The sequence below is a fragment of the Falco rusticolus genome, chromosome 8 (assembly GCF_015220075.1).
Source record: "Falco rusticolus isolate bFalRus1 chromosome 8, bFalRus1.pri, whole genome shotgun sequence".
NCBI classification, from domain to species: Eukaryota; Metazoa; Chordata; class Aves; order Falconiformes; family Falconidae; genus Falco; species Falco rusticolus.
The window spans coordinates 49460355-49479545 of record NC_051194.1 but is presented as its reverse complement, the minus strand read 5'-3'; the positions used below and the strand labels follow the sequence as shown (position 1 = coordinate 49479545).

At 39.5% G+C, this 19191-nt stretch overlaps 2 protein-coding genes across 11 annotated transcripts in view; one reads left to right on the top strand and one right to left on the bottom strand.

The window, feature by feature from the left end:
• The window catches only part of PIKFYVE (phosphoinositide kinase, FYVE-type zinc finger containing), a 69786-nt gene extending 65581 nt beyond the window's left edge, over positions 1–4205 (top strand). For all 9 annotated transcript variants that reach the window (XM_037398187.1, XM_037398190.1, XM_037398188.1 and 6 more), the window contains one exon: positions 498–4205. In XM_037398187.1, the coding sequence (XP_037254084.1) occupies positions 498–613 (116 nt within the window). In that variant the 3' untranslated portion in view covers positions 614–4205. The remainder of the gene's footprint in view (positions 1–497) is intronic.
• The window catches only part of DNAJC10 (DnaJ heat shock protein family (Hsp40) member C10), a 32077-nt gene continuing 14087 nt past the window's right edge, over positions 1202–19191 (bottom strand). For both annotated transcript variants that reach the window (XM_037398198.1, XM_037398199.1), the window contains exons 14-23: positions 18690–18817; positions 18300–18416; positions 16941–17042; positions 15738–15893; positions 14258–14391; positions 12610–12663; positions 12066–12213; positions 11492–11611; positions 10157–10273; positions 1202–9588 (exon numbers count right to left, since the gene is read on the bottom strand). In XM_037398198.1, the coding sequence (XP_037254095.1) occupies positions 9577–9588; positions 10157–10273; positions 11492–11611; positions 12066–12213; positions 12610–12663; positions 14258–14391; positions 15738–15893; positions 16941–17042; positions 18300–18416; positions 18690–18817 (1088 nt within the window). In that variant the 3' untranslated portion in view covers positions 1202–9576. The remainder of the gene's footprint in view (positions 9589–10156; positions 10274–11491; positions 11612–12065; positions 12214–12609; positions 12664–14257; positions 14392–15737; positions 15894–16940; positions 17043–18299; positions 18417–18689; positions 18818–19191) is intronic.

Genomic DNA, 19191 nt, shown 5'->3' with positions numbered 1-19191 from the left:
GAGTGGAGTACCTTTTGTGTGGCATTGCCTAGAGTTGGCCCCATGTTAGTAGGAAGGCTGGAAAGAGAAAGGAAGGGGTACACTTGATGTACCGCTGGTGAGGTGTTTGGAGATAAAAGCATGTCCATAGTGAAATTTTTCATGGAAGAAATCTGCGTTTCTGGTGCAAAACCTCAAAGACCCGTGAACAGGAGAAGAGAAAAAGAAACAATCAGGGCTGATATAAAAAGCCTAGGTGGTTCCTCTCATTTCAGGTATCTCAATTCAGTGCTAAGCATTCCAGACTTGGATCTGTATTCTCTCTTAAATTTTTAAGATCAAAACCAAAAAAACCCCAACAAAACCCACAGCTGATAATGCTTGTTGGTTCCAAGACCCTTCCATGTACAGTATGCCTTCATGATTACGTTGCCTGGTGTTGTAATCTTGTGACATCTGTCTGTACTGCAGTATACTCTTCAGCTCACTTCTAACTGCTCTTGACTCTTACACGTTAGGTAAGATGCCAACTGTGGTCTCTCCAGAACTGTACCGGACCAGGTTTTGTGAAGCTATGGACAAGTATTTCCTGATGGTGCCAGACCACTGGACAGGACTGGGCCTGAATTGCTAAGCTAAAGCCCATATTGGGAAAGCACAAGAGGACAATGATGTTATAGGCCACTCTCTTCCTGTGGTCTGTTGAGCAGTAAGCAAGAGGATTGCAGTTCCATGTCTACACTGACCACGGGCGTCATGTCGTGAAGTGTGAAATCTGCTTGTTGCACTTTAATCCTCTCTTGGAGGCTGATAAGCAAACCAGCCTCACTAAGGATCTAAGCCGCAAGGTACCACTGAACGGCGTTGCTAAGACATTCCCCCTGTCAGTAGGGAAGGCGATGCTATGTCCCAGTAAGAGCGCTGGAACAGATACTCTCCAGTTCATGGTGGTGTAGAAGTACAGGATCTCTGTAAGTCTTGCGCTGCCCATGTGGTGTTGAGTATGAGCAGCTTATGTTTCTGTAGTGGATGTGTGATGCTTCAAATGTGAAATAAACCTCCCTCTGTGTGTGGAGGTGGGGTGGGGTGAGAGAAGAATGAAGTTAACTCCTGAGTTCTGCTATTGTTGCTGTCGTCTGTAGTTTAGGATCCACGAATAACTTGTCCTGCTTATGCTCTGTAGTGTCAATTTTTCCTGGGTTCTGTAAACAGTATTTGGTTGTTTTTTTTGAAAGGCAGCTCCATAACTATAATGTCATATCACTACATCTTCTAAGTTGTATTACTGCAGTACAACTCTGTCTTTATCTCTCGTAATTCCATTTTAGCTGAATCCCATAAAAATGCATTGTCAGTCATCAGCATACTGCAAACCCCAAAACATATCCCTTCATTCCTAAACAATACTTTGATCTGAATGTTTTGCAAATCCCTGAAAATGAGTAACTAAAAAAATACACCCTTTAATTCGACAAGACTTGGATCAATTATAGTTATGAAGATGATTAACACTTCCCTTAGCAGAACACACGAAGTTGCTTGATAGAGTGAAGCATACTGCCTTAGAGTGACATCTTTCTGCTTAATGAAACCATCGTTCCTGGCAGATCACTTCAAATCCCTTTCAGTTCCCCAGAACTTTCAAACGATGCCTTTTACCTCATGGAGAAACTTTGCCAGGAGGATGTTTTTCTTGCATTTGTGACATGCTGATGAGAATGAGCATCCAGATCTCATCACACTGTGCAGTCCCAATGGCAAAACTGTCTCCTCAGCAGTATTAAATTTTTTTCTTTTTGCACCACTGAGATGAATGTAGTTGTCTTTTTCTGTAAAAAGAAAAACCTGAACTAACAGGTATCTTGCGTGATGGACAAGGTGTGCAGAGATCTGTGAATCTCTGTTACGACAATAAGCACTTCTTTCCATTTTTAATAATTTTTACCTGTTTTTGTAGGTGATGAGTTTACTTTTTAGCTTCATATAATATATATATAATGTAGGCCAGTAAATAAGAGGGGGTTTTACAAGTTTGAGGCAAGAATACTGTCCTTTTGACTTCCAGTCTGATGGAAGGACTTCAGACAAACGTGGATCTGGGACAGTATAGCTCTTCATGACTGCTCGCTTGTTCTGACCGGTTGCCTGGTAATGCCATCTTCGCTGTAACTGTGGATTGAAATAAGCATTTTGTTCGCTCCTCCTGTGGTCACTGTTCTGCAGCAGATGGTGGTGTCTCTGTTTAGGAGTAAAAGCTGGGCAGCACTGAGAAAGGAAAATGCCAGCACTGAGAACTGAGAAGTTGGCTCCAAATCCACCCAGTGCAGTTCAGGTCTGAGCTGTCAGGAGCAGCAGTTACCTGTGTTGGAAGAAATCTTCTCCACCCCATTGCGAAGCCCTACTGGAGAATGAGCAAAGGTGCTGATCTTGAAGCAGCAGAAATGAAAGTGTCCTTACTTCCTCTGTACAATGTATACGTTGTTTCTGGGGGTGTGGTGGTGAAGGTGTGCAGTGGAAACTGCAGTGATGTGTGCTGTGGAAAGATGATACAGTACTACTTGCTTCCTCTGGCCCAGGATCCCTTCAGTCCGGCACAGTGAATCGGGTACGGCTGACCCCCTCTGGGACACGTCTCGCCTCCTGTGTTGAAATGTACTCGCAGGGTGGCTGGCTCTGCGTGGGGCCTGGTGTAATGAGGAACCAACCAGTCCATCAGCTCAATGCTACCCTCGCTTCTGTGGCATCTGCCTTCTGTCTTGGTCCATCAATAGGAAGGAGCTCGCCATGCAGGCTGAATCTGTTCCAGTCTCAGTTAAAGTTTACATGTGTTCTTCCTCCTTCCCCTCCTAGAGTTTACAAGGAAAAAAAAACTTGATTTGCCTGACCAGCTAAGGTGACCCAACAGCCGCTGGCTATGTTATCTTCCACCTTTGTCAGTAAGTGGATTGGTTGGTGGAGCGTGAATATGGATGGTGTCATGGCATCTACACTAGGCTAATGTAGAGCTGTGATGTGCTAGTCCTGTCACCAGTAAATTATTCCGGTGATGTGTGGCTGCTCTATACTGCTTGTCTTCCAGACTCCCAAGCAGCTGGCTCTAAAGCAACGTGACATCTGGCTGTAGCTAATGTTCCCCTGCACATGACGGCATGAGGCCCTCGGCACGGCAGAAATGAGAGAACCTTCCACTGGCCAGCTGTTTTGCAGCCTGTGGACATGGAGCCCAGGTGTGTGAATTGAGACTTTCTTGGGCTGAAGTTGCAGCAGTTAGAGAGATTTGCGGGAGTGATCTTGAGCTGGCATCAACAGCTAACTTTGGGTCAGGATGTAGCCGATAGTTTAGTCTGGACCAGACTGGAGTAAATAGCAAACTACTAGTCATGGGTAACAGGGTGGCTGCAGTATCGACTGGAATTGGGATGCCTTTGAGCGTGATGTGACTTAGAGCTGTAAACATTTCGAGTTGGTATCCCAGCAGTTGAACAAATCTCCTCAGATGTTCCCCTTTCAGTATAAGAGTTGTCCTGGTATTTCAATTGCTACAAGCTGACTTTCTCAAAAGGAGAGCGATGTGTCATGCGGAAGAGATCTTTGAGAGAGCTCCTTGTGGGACTGTGAGGTGTGTGTCCCTGCAGCATGCCTAAGGATGTCCTAGGGGAACAGCTGAGGTGTTACACGAACCCTTTGATTAGAGTGTTTTATTGCTTTATAGTACAAGTGTACTGTATATGTGTGTAAGCAAATCCCAGTCGCAGACATGAAGACTGCGTTTCTTCAGAGCTACGCTGGCTCTTTTTCTTCTGTTGTTTTGATTGGAGGCCTTGTGACAATGTGTAAATCTTGTCCCCATTACAATTGATGACTTGCTTTGAGTCACTGTGTAGACAGCAAAATGCCTTGTAGTGGCCCAGTGATGTGTTCTGTCCCCCAAAAGCAGGGGAGGGACTCCTGTTGGCGAAGTAGCTCTGCTGGGCTCAGGGGAGTTACTTGTGGAGCAGACTCTCCGCTGTAAGAATGACCAAAACCAAATGAACTGCTCTCCAGCAGGTGGCCGGACTAATCATTATTCAAAGCACTTAATGTACCATAGTGTATGTATTTCTAATCTACTTTGGTTCAGCTGTATTTTATAGAATTGATGTACTAAACTATTTGAGAATAACTGCCTTGACTACTTGGAGGATCAAAATGTATTGTATATAGATACAAATAAAGTGACTAAAATATACCCGAGTCTGTTCCATGTGCTGGAGCAGTTGGGTCTCACAGCATCCCATTTGCTTGGTCAGAGGCCAAGCCCTCTGCGTGCTCCGCAGCGGTTGCTCTGTTGGAGGCTGCCAGCTCTGCGCGCAGCGTGAGCGTGCGTGGTGCTCTGCCTCGCAGTTTGGCTCTTCTAATGGAGCAGGACCTCTGCGCAGCTCACCAGGTCGGTGGCAGCAGAGCGTGCAAATAACCTTCCATGCACTTCTCGCGCCTTCTCCCCTGGGTGCAGCCACATCTGGGAATAGCTACACAAGACCTGGCGCCTTTGTTTACCTTGTTAAAAGGAGACTCTAGTTTGTTGCCACGTACGCTCACCTTCAAGGCCAGAAGGGCTTTGCAAACCATAACTAATAACATAGAGGAGCATCGGAGTCATCGCGTTACACTAACCTTGCGTGTTTGGCTGGTTTTGATTTATAATGCATTTCAGCCTTATGCCCTTCTGTTTCTATGGGCAGCTGACCACCGGGATCCAGTAAGAATTTTGGAGTGGATCTTTTTGCCTCACTCTTTATTTCCAAAACAGTGACAACTTTCTGACGTGTTCGCGATCCTCATTCAAAAGGGTCAACATCGTCTGCAGGAACTTACGGCCCGTGACCCAGCCACCATTTTTATACCTTTGGCCAAACAGGACTCTGATTTTTGGGTTAAGCAAAGCCTCTCGCTACCGTCTGCTTTGGCCGACTTCAGTGGAACCATCGCCTTTTCTGTTCCTCGGCGTAAATCGCTTCGCTCTTCGACTGATTCACCCTTACAATTGGAACTGCGTATTTCTCACGTACCTATCCAAATTCCCCGCTCGCCCACTGGGCAGGGCATTGCTGAACGGACTCGCGGGTCAATTAAAGATGCTACAAAACGAAAAAGGGGGAATAGGCCGGGTACCTCACCACAGGAACAACTGTGCCAAGCTCTGTATGTGATCCATTTTTTAAGTCGCTTTTCTGACCATAGCGCTGTACATAAACATTTCTCTTGTCCTGCCTGGTGGGAACTGCCCCAGGTCTGCTACGAAGACCCAGAAGCTAACCAGTGGGGTAGAACTAATAACGTGGGGGAAAGGGTGTGCTTGTGTCTCCGCAGCTCCAGGGCCTCGGGGGATCCCCGCTCCGCTTCTTCAGCCAGCTGATCACGAACCTCCTACCAACGATGAGCCAGAGAACAAGCCAGAGTAATGCAGACAGACTGGTGCACCTGGTTTGGCTCTTGAAAAATTATTGATCGTGGTACGATCAGTGCGATGTGCCACTTGGCAAAACAAAGCTGCGATTGTTTTTTTTTGTTATTAGCTCATGGGCATGGATGTGCGGAGTTTGATGGAATGTGCTGTATGAATTTGAGTGATATCTCAGTGTCAATTCATCAAAGTTTGAAACGGCTACATGATTTGATGTGTAAGTTGAAGGAAGATTCCAGATGGAATCCTTTTGAAGGTTGGGATTGGACACTAGGATTAGGTCCTTGGATATGAAAAATACTGGTGTGGGTTTGTTACATTGCTAAGGGTTTTGGCCGTCGTTGTATGTCGACGGTGTCTGAAGCACCTGATGCGAGCCATGATACAAAGGGCTGTCCCTCAAGCTATCTATGATGGTTCAAATTCACACAGCCTTAACCTTATCCGATCTAACAAACAAAAAAGGGGGAAGTGTAAGGGATGAAAACAAGTTGAGCTTGTAGAGAAGCAAGGCTGAATGGGCAGAACCGTTAGTGTACAGGTAAGCAGCTAACTTTGGCCATGAAACCACAAGTGTGTGAAGAGCTCGTAATGAGCAACCGCTTTGCTACACGCGGACAAATTCCCAGGTGCTGTGCTGCGCCCAGGCATGTTCCAGGGCAGAACCTGCGTGGCTAAGTGATTGTATATAACCAGCACTTGCGTATGCAATGAACGATCTCAGTTCTTCACTGACTTGGGGTCTGTGCCTTCGCATGGCACACATCCTCTCTATTCTAGTTTTATGTCTTTTAGCACCAGTAGAAGCTAAAGGAGCCAGACGGGTCTGGGGAACGTCGTTGTTTTAGTATAAGGCATGAGAGCTAATCAGTTCCTTGCCACTCAACAGCCATAAAGTCCTCCTTCTAATTAGAGCAAAATAGGGTGCCAGAGATAAATTTAAAAGCCATTAGGCTTCCATATGCGCTATGCCACCTAGTGTACAGCACACTCGTATTTTGTGTTTTCGTTACGTGTTGCTCTTCCTTTGTGCGTGTAGTTACATGGGAAGGAAAAGGTACAAGGCTGACCTCACAGTCTGCTGCTTGCAACTTCCGACACAGGGCAAGGCTGCCAATCTTTACGTAATATCCTGGCAGGTCCTAAGCAGGAGAGGCCCTGGAGAGTGCTCGTGCCCTGCTCTGCCTTGAGCGAGACTTTCTGTGGCACGCACAAACCCACAGCCCATCACACCTGTCCACCCCGGTGCTGTCTCACTAGTGGTGCTAGGAAAGGAGTGAAGAAGAATAATGAACACTATCTACAGCTAGCTACAAGGAGAAGTGGAACAATCTTGTTCATACAATGACAGTAGTAATTAAGTTTAAAATGAATTTAAATGAATGTAAAATTATATTTAAAATAAATTATTTAGGAGAGGGGGAGTAAGGAATGGTGGAACATTACTTAAAACCAGAGCATTCATTCATGTGCTGTTTTGGGTTCATCTTCTACTGGATTTATTGATGGGCATGTGAATTTGAAAGTTTTTCTTTTAAAATATGAAATGAACTTTAAGTATCAAACCAGCCACTAAAATATGACAATTATTTGTTTTGAACTATGTTTGGCATTTTGGCATGGGGGGAGTATATTCCAAAATATTTGTTGACCGATACAATTCTTTATTGCATTTTGAAATTTCTTATTGTTCTGGGTGGTTTTGTGGTGGGGTGGTGTGGTTTTTGATTTCTGAAGCATGAGGCAATGCTGACACCTCCATAATTCTACAGGAGAAAACTGAGGGACCTGGTTACTTCAAGATGTTCTTATTTAAAAATAGTGCTGCTCCAGAAGTATCTTGAGTAACCAGTTTAAGCCCTTTATTGGTAAAAATTGGATCATGGAATTACATGCATTTGTTCTTAAAAGAAGGTTGGAGATACAGCTATGTATGAAAGATTTTATTTATTCGTATGGCTAGGAACAAAGGCAAGACTTTATTACTCACTGCATTTTCCCCCAAGCTGCTTACTGAAAACTTTCAAAAAAACCTGTGAAAACTTGGAAAAACTCAGAAACCTGCAGTGCCCACAGCTTGCTTGCTCTCCCTCTGTTCTGAACATCTTTTTTGCCCCATGCACATCCATTTGGTCTCTAGCTTAAAAAATTCAAAAACCTGGATGCAAAGAGCATCATATACAAAATTCAATCTCAAAAATTAACTTTATTAATATTTAAACTAAATCCTCTTCCCCACAGCCTAACTGAAGTTCAAAACCAGTAGCCAACACAAAGTCAGTCAGTATAGAAGATACTTTGATGAGGATAATAGTGTTTGTTTTTCGTAGTAGTTATCTATATGCTTCAAATGACTAAACCCAAAGTAAGTGATAAAGTAACTTTCTACAAAAACTCTAAGTATGAATAGTCCCCTAGTAAAGCTAGAAAGTTTGTATGTTACCATCATCCTCTGGAGAGACTGCTCTGTGGCACTTTTTTTCTGTCCTACTAGTCTGTTCCTCTTAGCAGAAATAAGAGAGAAACCATACGCTAACAGGAATAAAGAAGAAACTGCACACATCCCTATAGTAGGTTATTTATTAGATTTTTAACGGTAGGATCCTAGAGTACGTAACCACGACCTCATTCTCCAGGAAGAAGGTAAGAGGTAGGAAGCGAAGTTACAGTTAAACATACACGTGTAAACTGACTAAAACAGAGTTTGTATTGGAGTCACAAAATACCAAAATTTTCATTTTTGACAGGGACTGAGTTTGAAGTTTGATTTGGATGGGGGAAGGGCCTAATTTATTAAAAAATAGATGCACTACATTCTCTTTTTTCTCAGATCAAAACACTGCAAAACCACGAAGCAACAGTGGCAGCCCTGAACACAGGGGAAGAAGCATGTGAATGGCTCAAAGTTATGAGAACCTCTTCCTTTTATTTCTTGCTGCCTTCTTTATAAAATAAATTACTTGTAAATAATGTATTTACAAATTATAATACTCACACTATAGTGACTAGTCATGCCAAATCTAAATCCATGAAGAACAGGGAGAAAAGTTCATCTGACAAGTTCTCAGCAGCATTTTATTGAAAATGTGAAACATTTTAACATTGAACTCTAAATGCAGCAGTTGTTTTGTTGTCCTTTGTCATTTTTCTTGTCTACTGAGAAGCTATCGAAAAGACTAAAGAGTGGGAATTCTATTAACATGTATGAGGAGACAAGGTACAGTGTCCATTATTAAAAGGCACTTGCTCTCCTGCTTGCCTAAAGATAATACAAAAAACAAAACCTCCAAAACATGTCTGCAGAGGAAAGTGGTAATACCAAAAAAGATTAATATGCCCACAGAATACATTCATATTTTAAAAGACAATAATAAAGTTATGACCTAATAACTTAATCAGATGCTTCAATGACATAACTGAAATTGTGGAAGCCCATGAAACACTGAGTTTAAAGTCCTTGACTTTTTTTCCTTATTTAAAAAAGAAGAAAACCCACACCAACATAAACCCCCACCAAACCAAACAACTAAAGAAGCTCTTCAAAGCTCTCTTCATCGGGGCACCACCACCAGTGCCACAACATAGTCATCCACTCCAGGGCAGAAGCAAATGTAATTCAACAAACCTGTCCCGCTACCCGTTCTTGATTTTATTTATTAACATTTGACTAGACATAATGCAACCCCAAAGCAGAATAATCATCAGGTAAAACTGTCTTTCAAATAGACAATCCCTCATTGTGTTTCTGCATTGCAGAGTGGTTTGAGTGCATATTCAGCCATAGGCTGAGTGCCACATTCAAAAAGAGTTTGAAAAGAGACAGAAAAATATAAGGAACCAGTAAATGAGTAGGCAAAAGTGATACAGTCCATATTTCTGGTCAGCTCCAATGTTTTGACTAGGACGAAGGGAGCTGGTTTGTCAGAAGAGGGACATGCAGAATTCATTTGCAGAAACACTGAACGCTTCCACCAAAATGCTTTCATCTCCCCACAGTTTAACAGAATTCATACAATCACATATGCCTGTGAAGTCAAACTAGTTTTCATCTCTTTTCTCCTGTCATGAAAGTAATCAGCCTCATATTTTCCTCATGGTGTCCTCTATATTCACAGCTTCAGAATATTTCGAGTCATATCTACCTCCAGTACCACTTAGAGTTCATCCTAGTGACAGGAAAATAAACAAGTTATTCTGAAAGTACAAATAAAAAAAAACCCAAAACCAAAACAAGATTACTGGCAGGTTTTTTCTGTGATTTTAGACTTCTCTGTAGTACTAATTTTTCAATTGGAAAAATGCTTCTCTTAAATAGAATTCAGGGTACTTCTGAGTTAAAATGTCCATCCCATTCTTGCACTAATCAGCCTCTGTAATTTGGTGCCTGCTTGCTAAATCTAGTCTAAGGATGACACTTAAGGATACAGTACAGCTCTTAGTTTAATGCAGCTGTCCCATGAACATCTATATGTCCTGTGGATTTCTAAGTTCTGCTGGGTCTTGGCATGATTAGTGTTGCAGCTGCAGTATTCTCTGCTACACCTGTGGACAGGGGAGAACTGATTTTGAATAAGTAACGGTAACCAAAACACGACTGGAAGTAAGATGTACCTGGTACTATTTGAAGATACAGCATTTAATATTTCACAAAGAGCAAATACTAACGTCACTTAAAGCAGCTATTCTTTACAATAATATCAGTCTTGCAAAAGGCCCCACAATAAGTATTCTTACCTTATTTCTAGATTTTTTTCTTTTTCCTTTATTTTGAATTGCTTCTAATTTTTCATTCAAAAGGTCAGCAATACCTTTTGCATCTCTGCTGTCTATATATTCCCCAAGAACATTTTTCTGGGAAAAAAATATTAAAAATTGTGTAACATTAACCATTCTCTACACCGAATAGAAAATCTGCTTACTTTCAGATAAAGTTCAAGAGGAGTGCAGGGAGGAAGACATGGTGGCTCCGGCAAGTTTGTTTATGATTCACAGGTATATTTTTAGCTCCTTTTAAACAATGCTAATTATAGTAAGAACCACTCTTGGCTGCTAGTTTTCAAAATGACACAAGATTTGAACTACGTAGATTTTGTCTTGATCCTTACAAGAAACCTGAAATAGTTGTAATTTTCTCACATTTATACAGCTCAGTAACGTAGACAACCCATTACAAAGTCTGCCACTTTGTAATCTCTGTTCGTGAAATCTGTCTGTGTGGGTCGCTACTATGGAGAGCTGGAAAGCCATTCCTCCTCACCACAGAAAAGTCTCATTGAATTTGATGGGATTGGGGCAAGAAGGATTTCTAAAACTTTCCAAAATAGATTCAGTTAAAAAAAGAAAAGGAAAGTATAATTAAAAGAATTGGTTTAACTATCGGAATGCATTGAATATTTCTCTTCAGCATTGATACATTTAAAAAGACGACTATAAGATTCTTGTAATTTAGTAGTTTTACCAGAATAAAGGCAATTTCCTAGACCTATTTGGATAATTTTCAATTTTTTAATTTATTACTACTGTTCTGCTAGTAGCATATGTTGATCTCAGAGTCACAGTGATAATTGAAATGGTTTGATAAGGTTTATTTTTGAGACAGAACACAGTATTTTTAGTCATTTTTCAATCTTAAAATCATTTTTCAAGTGATAATTATAATGAAATACTGCGATTATACTGAAAGAGATTTCTCCTTAGCCAAAACGAAGTTGTCCGTATTTCATTTGGAGAGAGACCTTTCCTGCTTTTGGGTAGCCAGTGGTAGAATTAGTTAAGGTTGAAAAACACTTTGTGACATGAGATCCCTGAAAAATTAAACCCTGGTTCTAGTTAAGCCCCCATTTTACTGTTCTGTTACAGTAACAATGTGTTATTGAAAAATAATAAACTTTACATTATCATTGTCCTACTATTTTAAGTACTACTGAAATTTATTATTACTGCATCTCCAGAATATCAAAGTAATGCACTTTAATATGTTACAGAAATAATCTCTTAAGTCTTACTGCGACATGAAATAGATCTACTAACAGTACCCATTCAGCAGCGCACACAAAGGAAACACTTTACCTTTGCTCCTTGGTAGGGGTAAAACTTAACAGTAGGGTAGGCTCTGATATCAGCTGTTTGACAGGTCTGAGCATACGCCTGACAGTCTATTTTTCCAGCTTTCACTTTTCCTTTAACATTCTAAAAAGAAATGCATATTAGAAACAAATTTCACATTTCCATGGGTGACTCTAAGCAAATCATGAATAAGCCAGCAGCGCAGCTGGAAGTAAACAAAAAGTGTTGCTCAAATCTTTTAAATATCTCAAGGCTAGTTGCCTGCTTGCTTCTCAGACTGTTAACCTTGTATGAGAAGTCCCTGCGTGTTCAGCGGAGCACTACTACTTGAATTGAGGGCAAAGCACATCACGGTTCCAAAGGTCACCTCATCATAAGCTGAAATCTGTCTCCATAGAGGGTCTGTGCAAGGGACAATGCACACTGGCAAGTGGGACCTACAAGCGTGGACTTTCAGTGAGAAGGAGGCTCACTGGGGGTATGTGATTTTTGGATGATTGCTAAGAAAGAAAGTGCCAATCAATTGTATTTTAACCATTACCACTATAACAATCCGCTAATACAGTTAAAAACCTACCCTTGCAAGGATCTCAAATTCAGGAGCAAAACTTTGGCAAGGTCCACACCAAGGAGCATAAAAATCAATGACCCAGTGATCTTTTCCATTGAGAACTTTTTCTGTAAAACTCTGAGGAGTCAGGTCTACAGACACCTGTGGTAAGTATCTGTGGAACAGAAAAATAACAGTCATAATCCATTCAAAACTTTAAAACATACCCAAATTCCATTTAAGCATAAGAAAAATTTCTGAAATAAAGAATATTACTAGTCTGAAAATCCCTACTTTTACCCTTTGTACTATAAGACAACTGCTTTGTAAAAGTGGAAGACAGAATAATAATATGGTCTTCAGAAAATGGGTGGACAGTAAGGAATATGCTATTTCTCCATATTTTAAAAACTTGAATCAAAAGATGTGGAAACTTTTAACATCTCAATTTGAGCAATACATATACCTGAATGTTTCTAATTCTTGATTTACAGAGCATTTAAACATTAATTTTTCCTAGCAAGCAAACTATATAAGCAGCTTGTGAACAAAGTTTAATGCAGTAACTTACCCCAATGCCCAGCCTCTCAGTGAATATGAATCTCTGTGCCATCCATTGTAGCTACTATTAAAAGATTAAAAAGAAAACAAAAATCCAGTTGCACAGTAGTTTGCATTGTTTGAAAAAACACTCCGTAGAGTGGAGATGACAAAATGATGAACTTAAATGCAGATGTATTAGGATGTATTTCTACCTCGCTTTCAAATCTGAATAAATAAAAATCTTATTAATACAATTCAAAGATACAGAATTAAGGACCAGAAGATGAAGAGAAGAAAATTCTATGTCAAGAGAGCAAGAACCTTGATTTGGAGCACATAAGCTTTGATAGCTAGAATGAAAGATTTTCAGTAATAACTCCAGATAAAATTGCAGGCTCGAAGAAACATGAGAATTAAATTGAAACATCTTATATATTTCCTAATTTATGTTCACTCATTACAAGAACAGAGTTATTAATTTTATATATATATATATATATATATATATATATATATATATATTTCCATCAATGTGACAGTAGAAAAGCCAGGCAAACTGGTTACTTGGACTTCCAGGACATTTGCTTAGTTTTGAAATTCCAGTGGCAGGTTAGAAAAAAAGATTAATTCAGGATTCATATCCACTAATTTACAACTTTATAACGAAGTATTTTTCAATAGTTACCTGGTCAAAATCTGACTGGATAGTTTTGGGTGATCTTTATTTTAAGAGACAGACTTCCTTATTTTTGCAGGAAATAGCTCACTCGTGATTAGGAATTTGGCACTTAACAGTCATATTCACCAACTTAGTTGTTTTCACCAAGAAAAATATATCTGCTTTTCAAAGAAACTTCTTCTAGAAGAACTGAGTAAAAGCAAGCATTCCAATGATTAAAGCTACTGAAGTCTACTGTTAAACACTATGATGGAGAGGCATTACAGTTTATTCTCTGCCAACACTTAATAGAACCTTCCAGTTTGTAAAATAATGAAGCAACACATCTGCTATTTCAGATGGTTATCTATCTTTAAATATGCATGTGCTTCCTAAAATCCCTGGATCTTGGAACAGTACTGCGAAATAGAGGGGACAGGCTGTTTGTTTTTGACCAGATTTTATTTCCCATAGAATTTTTTTTGTTTTGTTAATGACTAATGCTTCCACACTAATGACACAGTGAATGGGATAACTAGAGATAGCACCTTTGCAAAAATTGTCTCTCCTAACAGACTGTTGGCAGGGGGGATGATCAGATGGCTACATCACTGTTCCCTAAAGATAAAGCTGCAATCAATTAGGCCTAGTAGTATTTTTATATTATATGATTTAAATAATCGACTTTACAGGCAATTAAAGTTAGAAAACTGCAAATCAATAAATAACAAGAAATAAAAATTAAGATTCCTGAAGCAGTCTCAGTTCAAATTACTGAAATGAAATGGCATAATAGAATGGCACTAGTTTGAAGTAACAAAGTCAGTAATATCTAGCGCAGTAATGTTATAATAGTAATATAAAAGTAATATCATAACATAATATAATTGTAATATAAAAGTAATACCGTAACAGCCTGCTTTAACAGCTGTGACGAGCCTTTTCTACAGAACGGAAGGTATTTATTTGTCTTGTTCCACATCATCTAACATTTCCCAAACTGAAGTAACCTACTTACAAATATTGATGAGCTGTGTTTGATTTTTGAGGAAAGAGTCTTATTTCAGGATATCCCCGAACATTTTCTTGGTGACAGAAAGAATAGTATTTTTGACAATCCACACTGCCTACGTTGATTAATCCATTTAACATCTGAAAAAAAGAAGAAAACCTACAATCAAATATGCTAATCAATTGTACTACGAGTTCAGTAATGCCTCAGAATGTAAGTCTTAATCACTTAGTTGGGGACAAACACCCAACAAAAGAAACCAAGATTATCACATGGTTTTCTTCCTACCTGTAGATGGGTCACTGGCCCCTGATGAAAGGCAGCCACCCAGGCGCATTCCTGTCATGCACATGTATTTGAGTATAAGCTGCATGCACAGGGCTCAGGAGGCACCTGCCTTGCCTCAAAGGTGCATAGGAGTGATTATTTAGTATCAGAACTACCTGTTACCGTGTTTCGTATCCTAGGCTCAGTAATTACGACAGTATGGATGTGCTATCGGTTGCACAGTTGACCTGTGTCTTGACCACACTATTTCTTGCAAAGGCCCAAACCACGTGACACGGGCAGGGAAGCTGATGATTACTGAACACGTACTACAGAGCTACTGACACTTCACAGACATTTGACTAGAATACAGAATCCTGGTGAGAACTCCTAGTCTAGGTGAGTTCTAAATGTCTGACAGTCATGGAATTTTTTCCAAAGCCCTACCTTTTTTACCTAAAGTTTCTAGTTCAAATTCCTGGTAACGTGTCCAGGAAGACCCAGATGGTTTTCATTAAAGTAATACTACCTTTGCAAATGAGAGAACATTGTAATGACCCTGCAAAACAAGAACACCCTCCCCAATCCCAACAATTCCATATTGATGTGTGTGTAGTTCAGCTAACTGACAATGAGCCTTGAAAGTGTATGTTTAACATTTCTTTACTTTCAGTGAAGAAAACAAGAGCTCAGAAAAGAGTCTTCCTAGTACAGGAAATAATTAAGATGCAGAAGACCGAATTCCTTTAACCTGAAATTCAAGTCAGAGGTTTCCCCGAGGTCTACGTGCTATCCTAAAGATGACTAATGATCATAAAGAATACTGAGAATAAATGGGCAAATTATTTCCACCAATTGTTATTTATGGACAAATGGTTTTTTTTCATATTTTGTTTTAAACAAATGCAGAGCTGTTGTCTATATAAAGCACTAAGCATCGATGAAAGTTAGCTACTCTGAATCTTTTCTTGGAAAACACACATGTATCAACAGGAAAAAACTGGCATACAACATCGATGTACTGAACTTTTAAAAAATTAAAGAAAAACGTTGTATTTGAAACAATACAAAATTGTCGTCAGGTAGGAATTCCCTGTTTGTCCCCAGTATTAATCACTAGTCTTTCCTGGCTGACAGATCTCTAAGACAGCAGTTGTACTATCTCAATAATTGCACAGAAGAAGACACAAAAGCAGAGAAATATTTGAATGTCACTTACTCTGGCCATTTTTTTCCATTCTGGCATTAAAGCCTGACAAGGTCCACACCATGGAGCGTAGAAGTCAACCATCCAGATTTCCTCTCGTTTTCTTCTCTGAACTAATTCGACAAATGTCTCTGGTGTTAGGGAGACCACCGATGGATTCCTAAGATCCTAAAGTGAAGACAGCTTATATACATACTTTGCAAGAACAAATTATCCCGTATCCAGTGCCATCACATACAAACAGACTGAACCAAATCCTGGGAATGTTCGTCTTTTAGTGAAATATGCTTGATGCTGTGGTAGGGAGGACTCCATGCCACTGAAAGGCATGGAAGCATCAGAAATCATCCCTTCATTACAATCACATGCCTGATTTGTTGAGAAAAGTGATCAAAAAACTATAGCCAGGCTGCAAAAGTTTTCTACCTCTTCTCCAAAAAGGGACGCAAAAGGCAAGAAATTCAGCTTCCTTGGCAAGAACAGGCATTATGAGACTCAGCCATGCTGTTTAGGCTGTCAACACCATACGTATTCTTCTGGTGCACTAGGGGCCTCTGGATAGCAGCTGAAAAAGACTATGCCCGCCTGTTCCTGCATGTGTGCTATTACACCTGCTTTTCCTGGGCTACCTGGAGAGAACAAATAGTCTCTTCAAAGAGCAGAAAACACTCTGCGGATCTAGCAGCGAGAGAACCTGAATGCTGGAGGAAAGATGGGTGCCAGAACTCTGGCAGCAACAATGACAAGTACCAACGATTTGCAGTTCAGCAAGTTAAGAAAGACCAAGAAACAGCTGAGAAGCATGGAGGGCAGCAAGCTAATTGACAAAAATGTGAACCTCCTATGTTAAGGTGTGTACGTGAGGCATTTTCACTGTAATATTGTAGCACTTCATGCCTTTAATTTCTTTATCCTCTCTATGAGATAGAAATCATTACTATTACTCTGCAGATTGGAAGGGATCTTCAGTTATTTGCTAATGATCTTTAATGAAAATTACTCGACAGAGTAGGAAATTATTCCATCAGGTGTCAAGTCCCAGACGGACAGTTGCTGGATCACTTCCCTTGCCCAAAAGGTTGGGTTTTTTCCCACTCTTTATCTTACTAGTCTTATTAATTTTAAAAAATAAAAATCTTGGACTCTTCCAACTAAAGAACAAGTTTGTGGATAAGTTGCATACAGAGCATGCAATGAGAATTATAATTTACATACCTCTATAAACTCTAAGATCTGCTCAGCAGAGTGATGTCCTTCATATTCATGAACATCAGACTGATTGAACACAACTGTTGTTGGATAAGCTCGAATGTTATGCTGACAAAAACAAACAATAAGAAATTGCAAGGAACGATTAGGCTTCTTGTACTTTAACTGCCATTGGTATCGGTGGCTCACAACTGCTAAGCTGTACAGTTTGTACAGTACAACTGCTCAGACTTAGATGCAAATGGGAGTTTGAAACAATACAAATCAGTACAGGTAGGTTGCCAATTGTATTCAGAGATGGCACAGTTTGTTCTGAATTTGAAAACCAGCCAGTAGTCCTTTTGCTGTGCTCCACAATAAAGGAATTAATCCATGGGCCTTCTAAGCCCTAACTTTAAAGCTATTCCCAGTCTTCAGGTGCAAATACTTGTACTGTATGAATAACAGTATTGTTTACTACTGAACACAGATGCTTCAATGATTTGAATTCTTCAGTGTGTAAATACATCTAAATAAAACAAAAAAGTTTGTCCTTTTTTGCTTATTTTTCATGTGTTTTAAGACGTTCACATTTTAAAGATAAATAAAACAGTAATGTAAAAAGCTCTTGTGAAGAATAAAATATGGTTGCAGGAAAGCTGTCAAAATGTGGTATTTTCTGGAATTCAGGAAAAGCAATGACAGTAATTTCTACCACAATAAATTCACTGAAGTAAAAGTTAAGTAAATTTAAACATGAAAAACTAGTCAAGATTTTTTTTAAAATTAATTCCATTACTATATCTTTAAATAAAATGCAAATTGGTAAATAATAAACTTTCTTTTACTTTGAAATTGATCCTGCACTACTTAAGCACTATAAAACAAAAAGCCAAGCCAGTTAAGGTTGAACTGAATTAGAAGTGGTTTTGCAGACACCTTCAAAGAGCATTATATCAGTATAAAACTTGTGTTTTAAAATATTTTACTGTTTTTTAAACTTCTATGTGAAGAACAAAAAGAATGCATGTACATATGTATATACACACTAGGAAAAACTTTCTGGGTCTGCTTTAATTCTTTTTTTCCTCTTAAAAACCCCAGGAATTATTAAATTCTGACACTTCCAGAGTCTTCCAACAACACTATGAAATCAGAACAAGGTGTGACTTGTATTTTGCATTAATATATTATCTGTAGTGGTTACATAGTTTGCTCCTTTGAAAACAATGATACAAGTGTCCCTTTTTGTTTACTACCCTTTAAGAAAGTAATATTAAAGAACAGGCACTGTCTGCCCCCATCCCACTGCCCCCAACTAGAAGAAAAGTAATATTCTTTGAAAGGATTTTTTTTTTTTTTTTTTAAAAAGTTTCTGCATCTTACCATGTTGCAAAGCCCTTCATGGACAGTACAGTCTAGTGTTCCAAACTTAAGCTGACCATAAAGATGTTTTGATGCTTTTCTCAGCTCTGGTAACAAAGCTCGACAAGGAGGACACCACTAGAAAATAAAATGCAAGTAAGTGCAATTGCTTTCCCTGCAGTTGGCTCTCAGGAGAACGTACACGGTTTGAGATGAATAATATGCTGCTTTGACCACAGACTCCACTCAATACAAAACCCACACGGACTAGGAACTAGTGCTGCCAAGGAATGAGAAATTACAGTACCATCTCATGATGACGGAGGACACTTTCAAGATACTGGTAGTATTTTGTTACATAGTCACCTAACAGATTTTAGAAGAAGGGAAATGTAGATACTACATATTTACCGGTGCAAAGAAATCCACAAGCCATGGTTCCTTCTCTTTGTCAGGAAAATTCTGAGGTCCCAGTGTGATAACATGAGAGTTGACGCTCTCTTTGGCAAATGCAACAATGTCATATAAGATCTTCTTTCCTTCAAAGAGCAATGTAAAAAGGAAAATTTATTCTTCTCTATGAGAGATTTCGTTAAAAAAACCTTAGCCACAGCAACACGAGTCCCGTAGTTCCCTTGGCTGATCTTTAAACATGGCGTGCCTAAATAAATTAGACAGGTACTGGCTTGCTTTTTCACAGGATGACAATGTTCAACTGTCCTAACCTACACAGGAAAGACATACTCTAGGTGATAGTTGGTATTTGGCTAAATATTAAACTGGATATTTACCCAATATTAGCCAAATAAATGTTTTATCCAAGACATAACATGTTTTTGTCAAATAAAATGACTGGTTTTTTTGAATGGTCTGTTGGCTGTTATACCATCTTACTAGTGTTTGTTGGAATTAA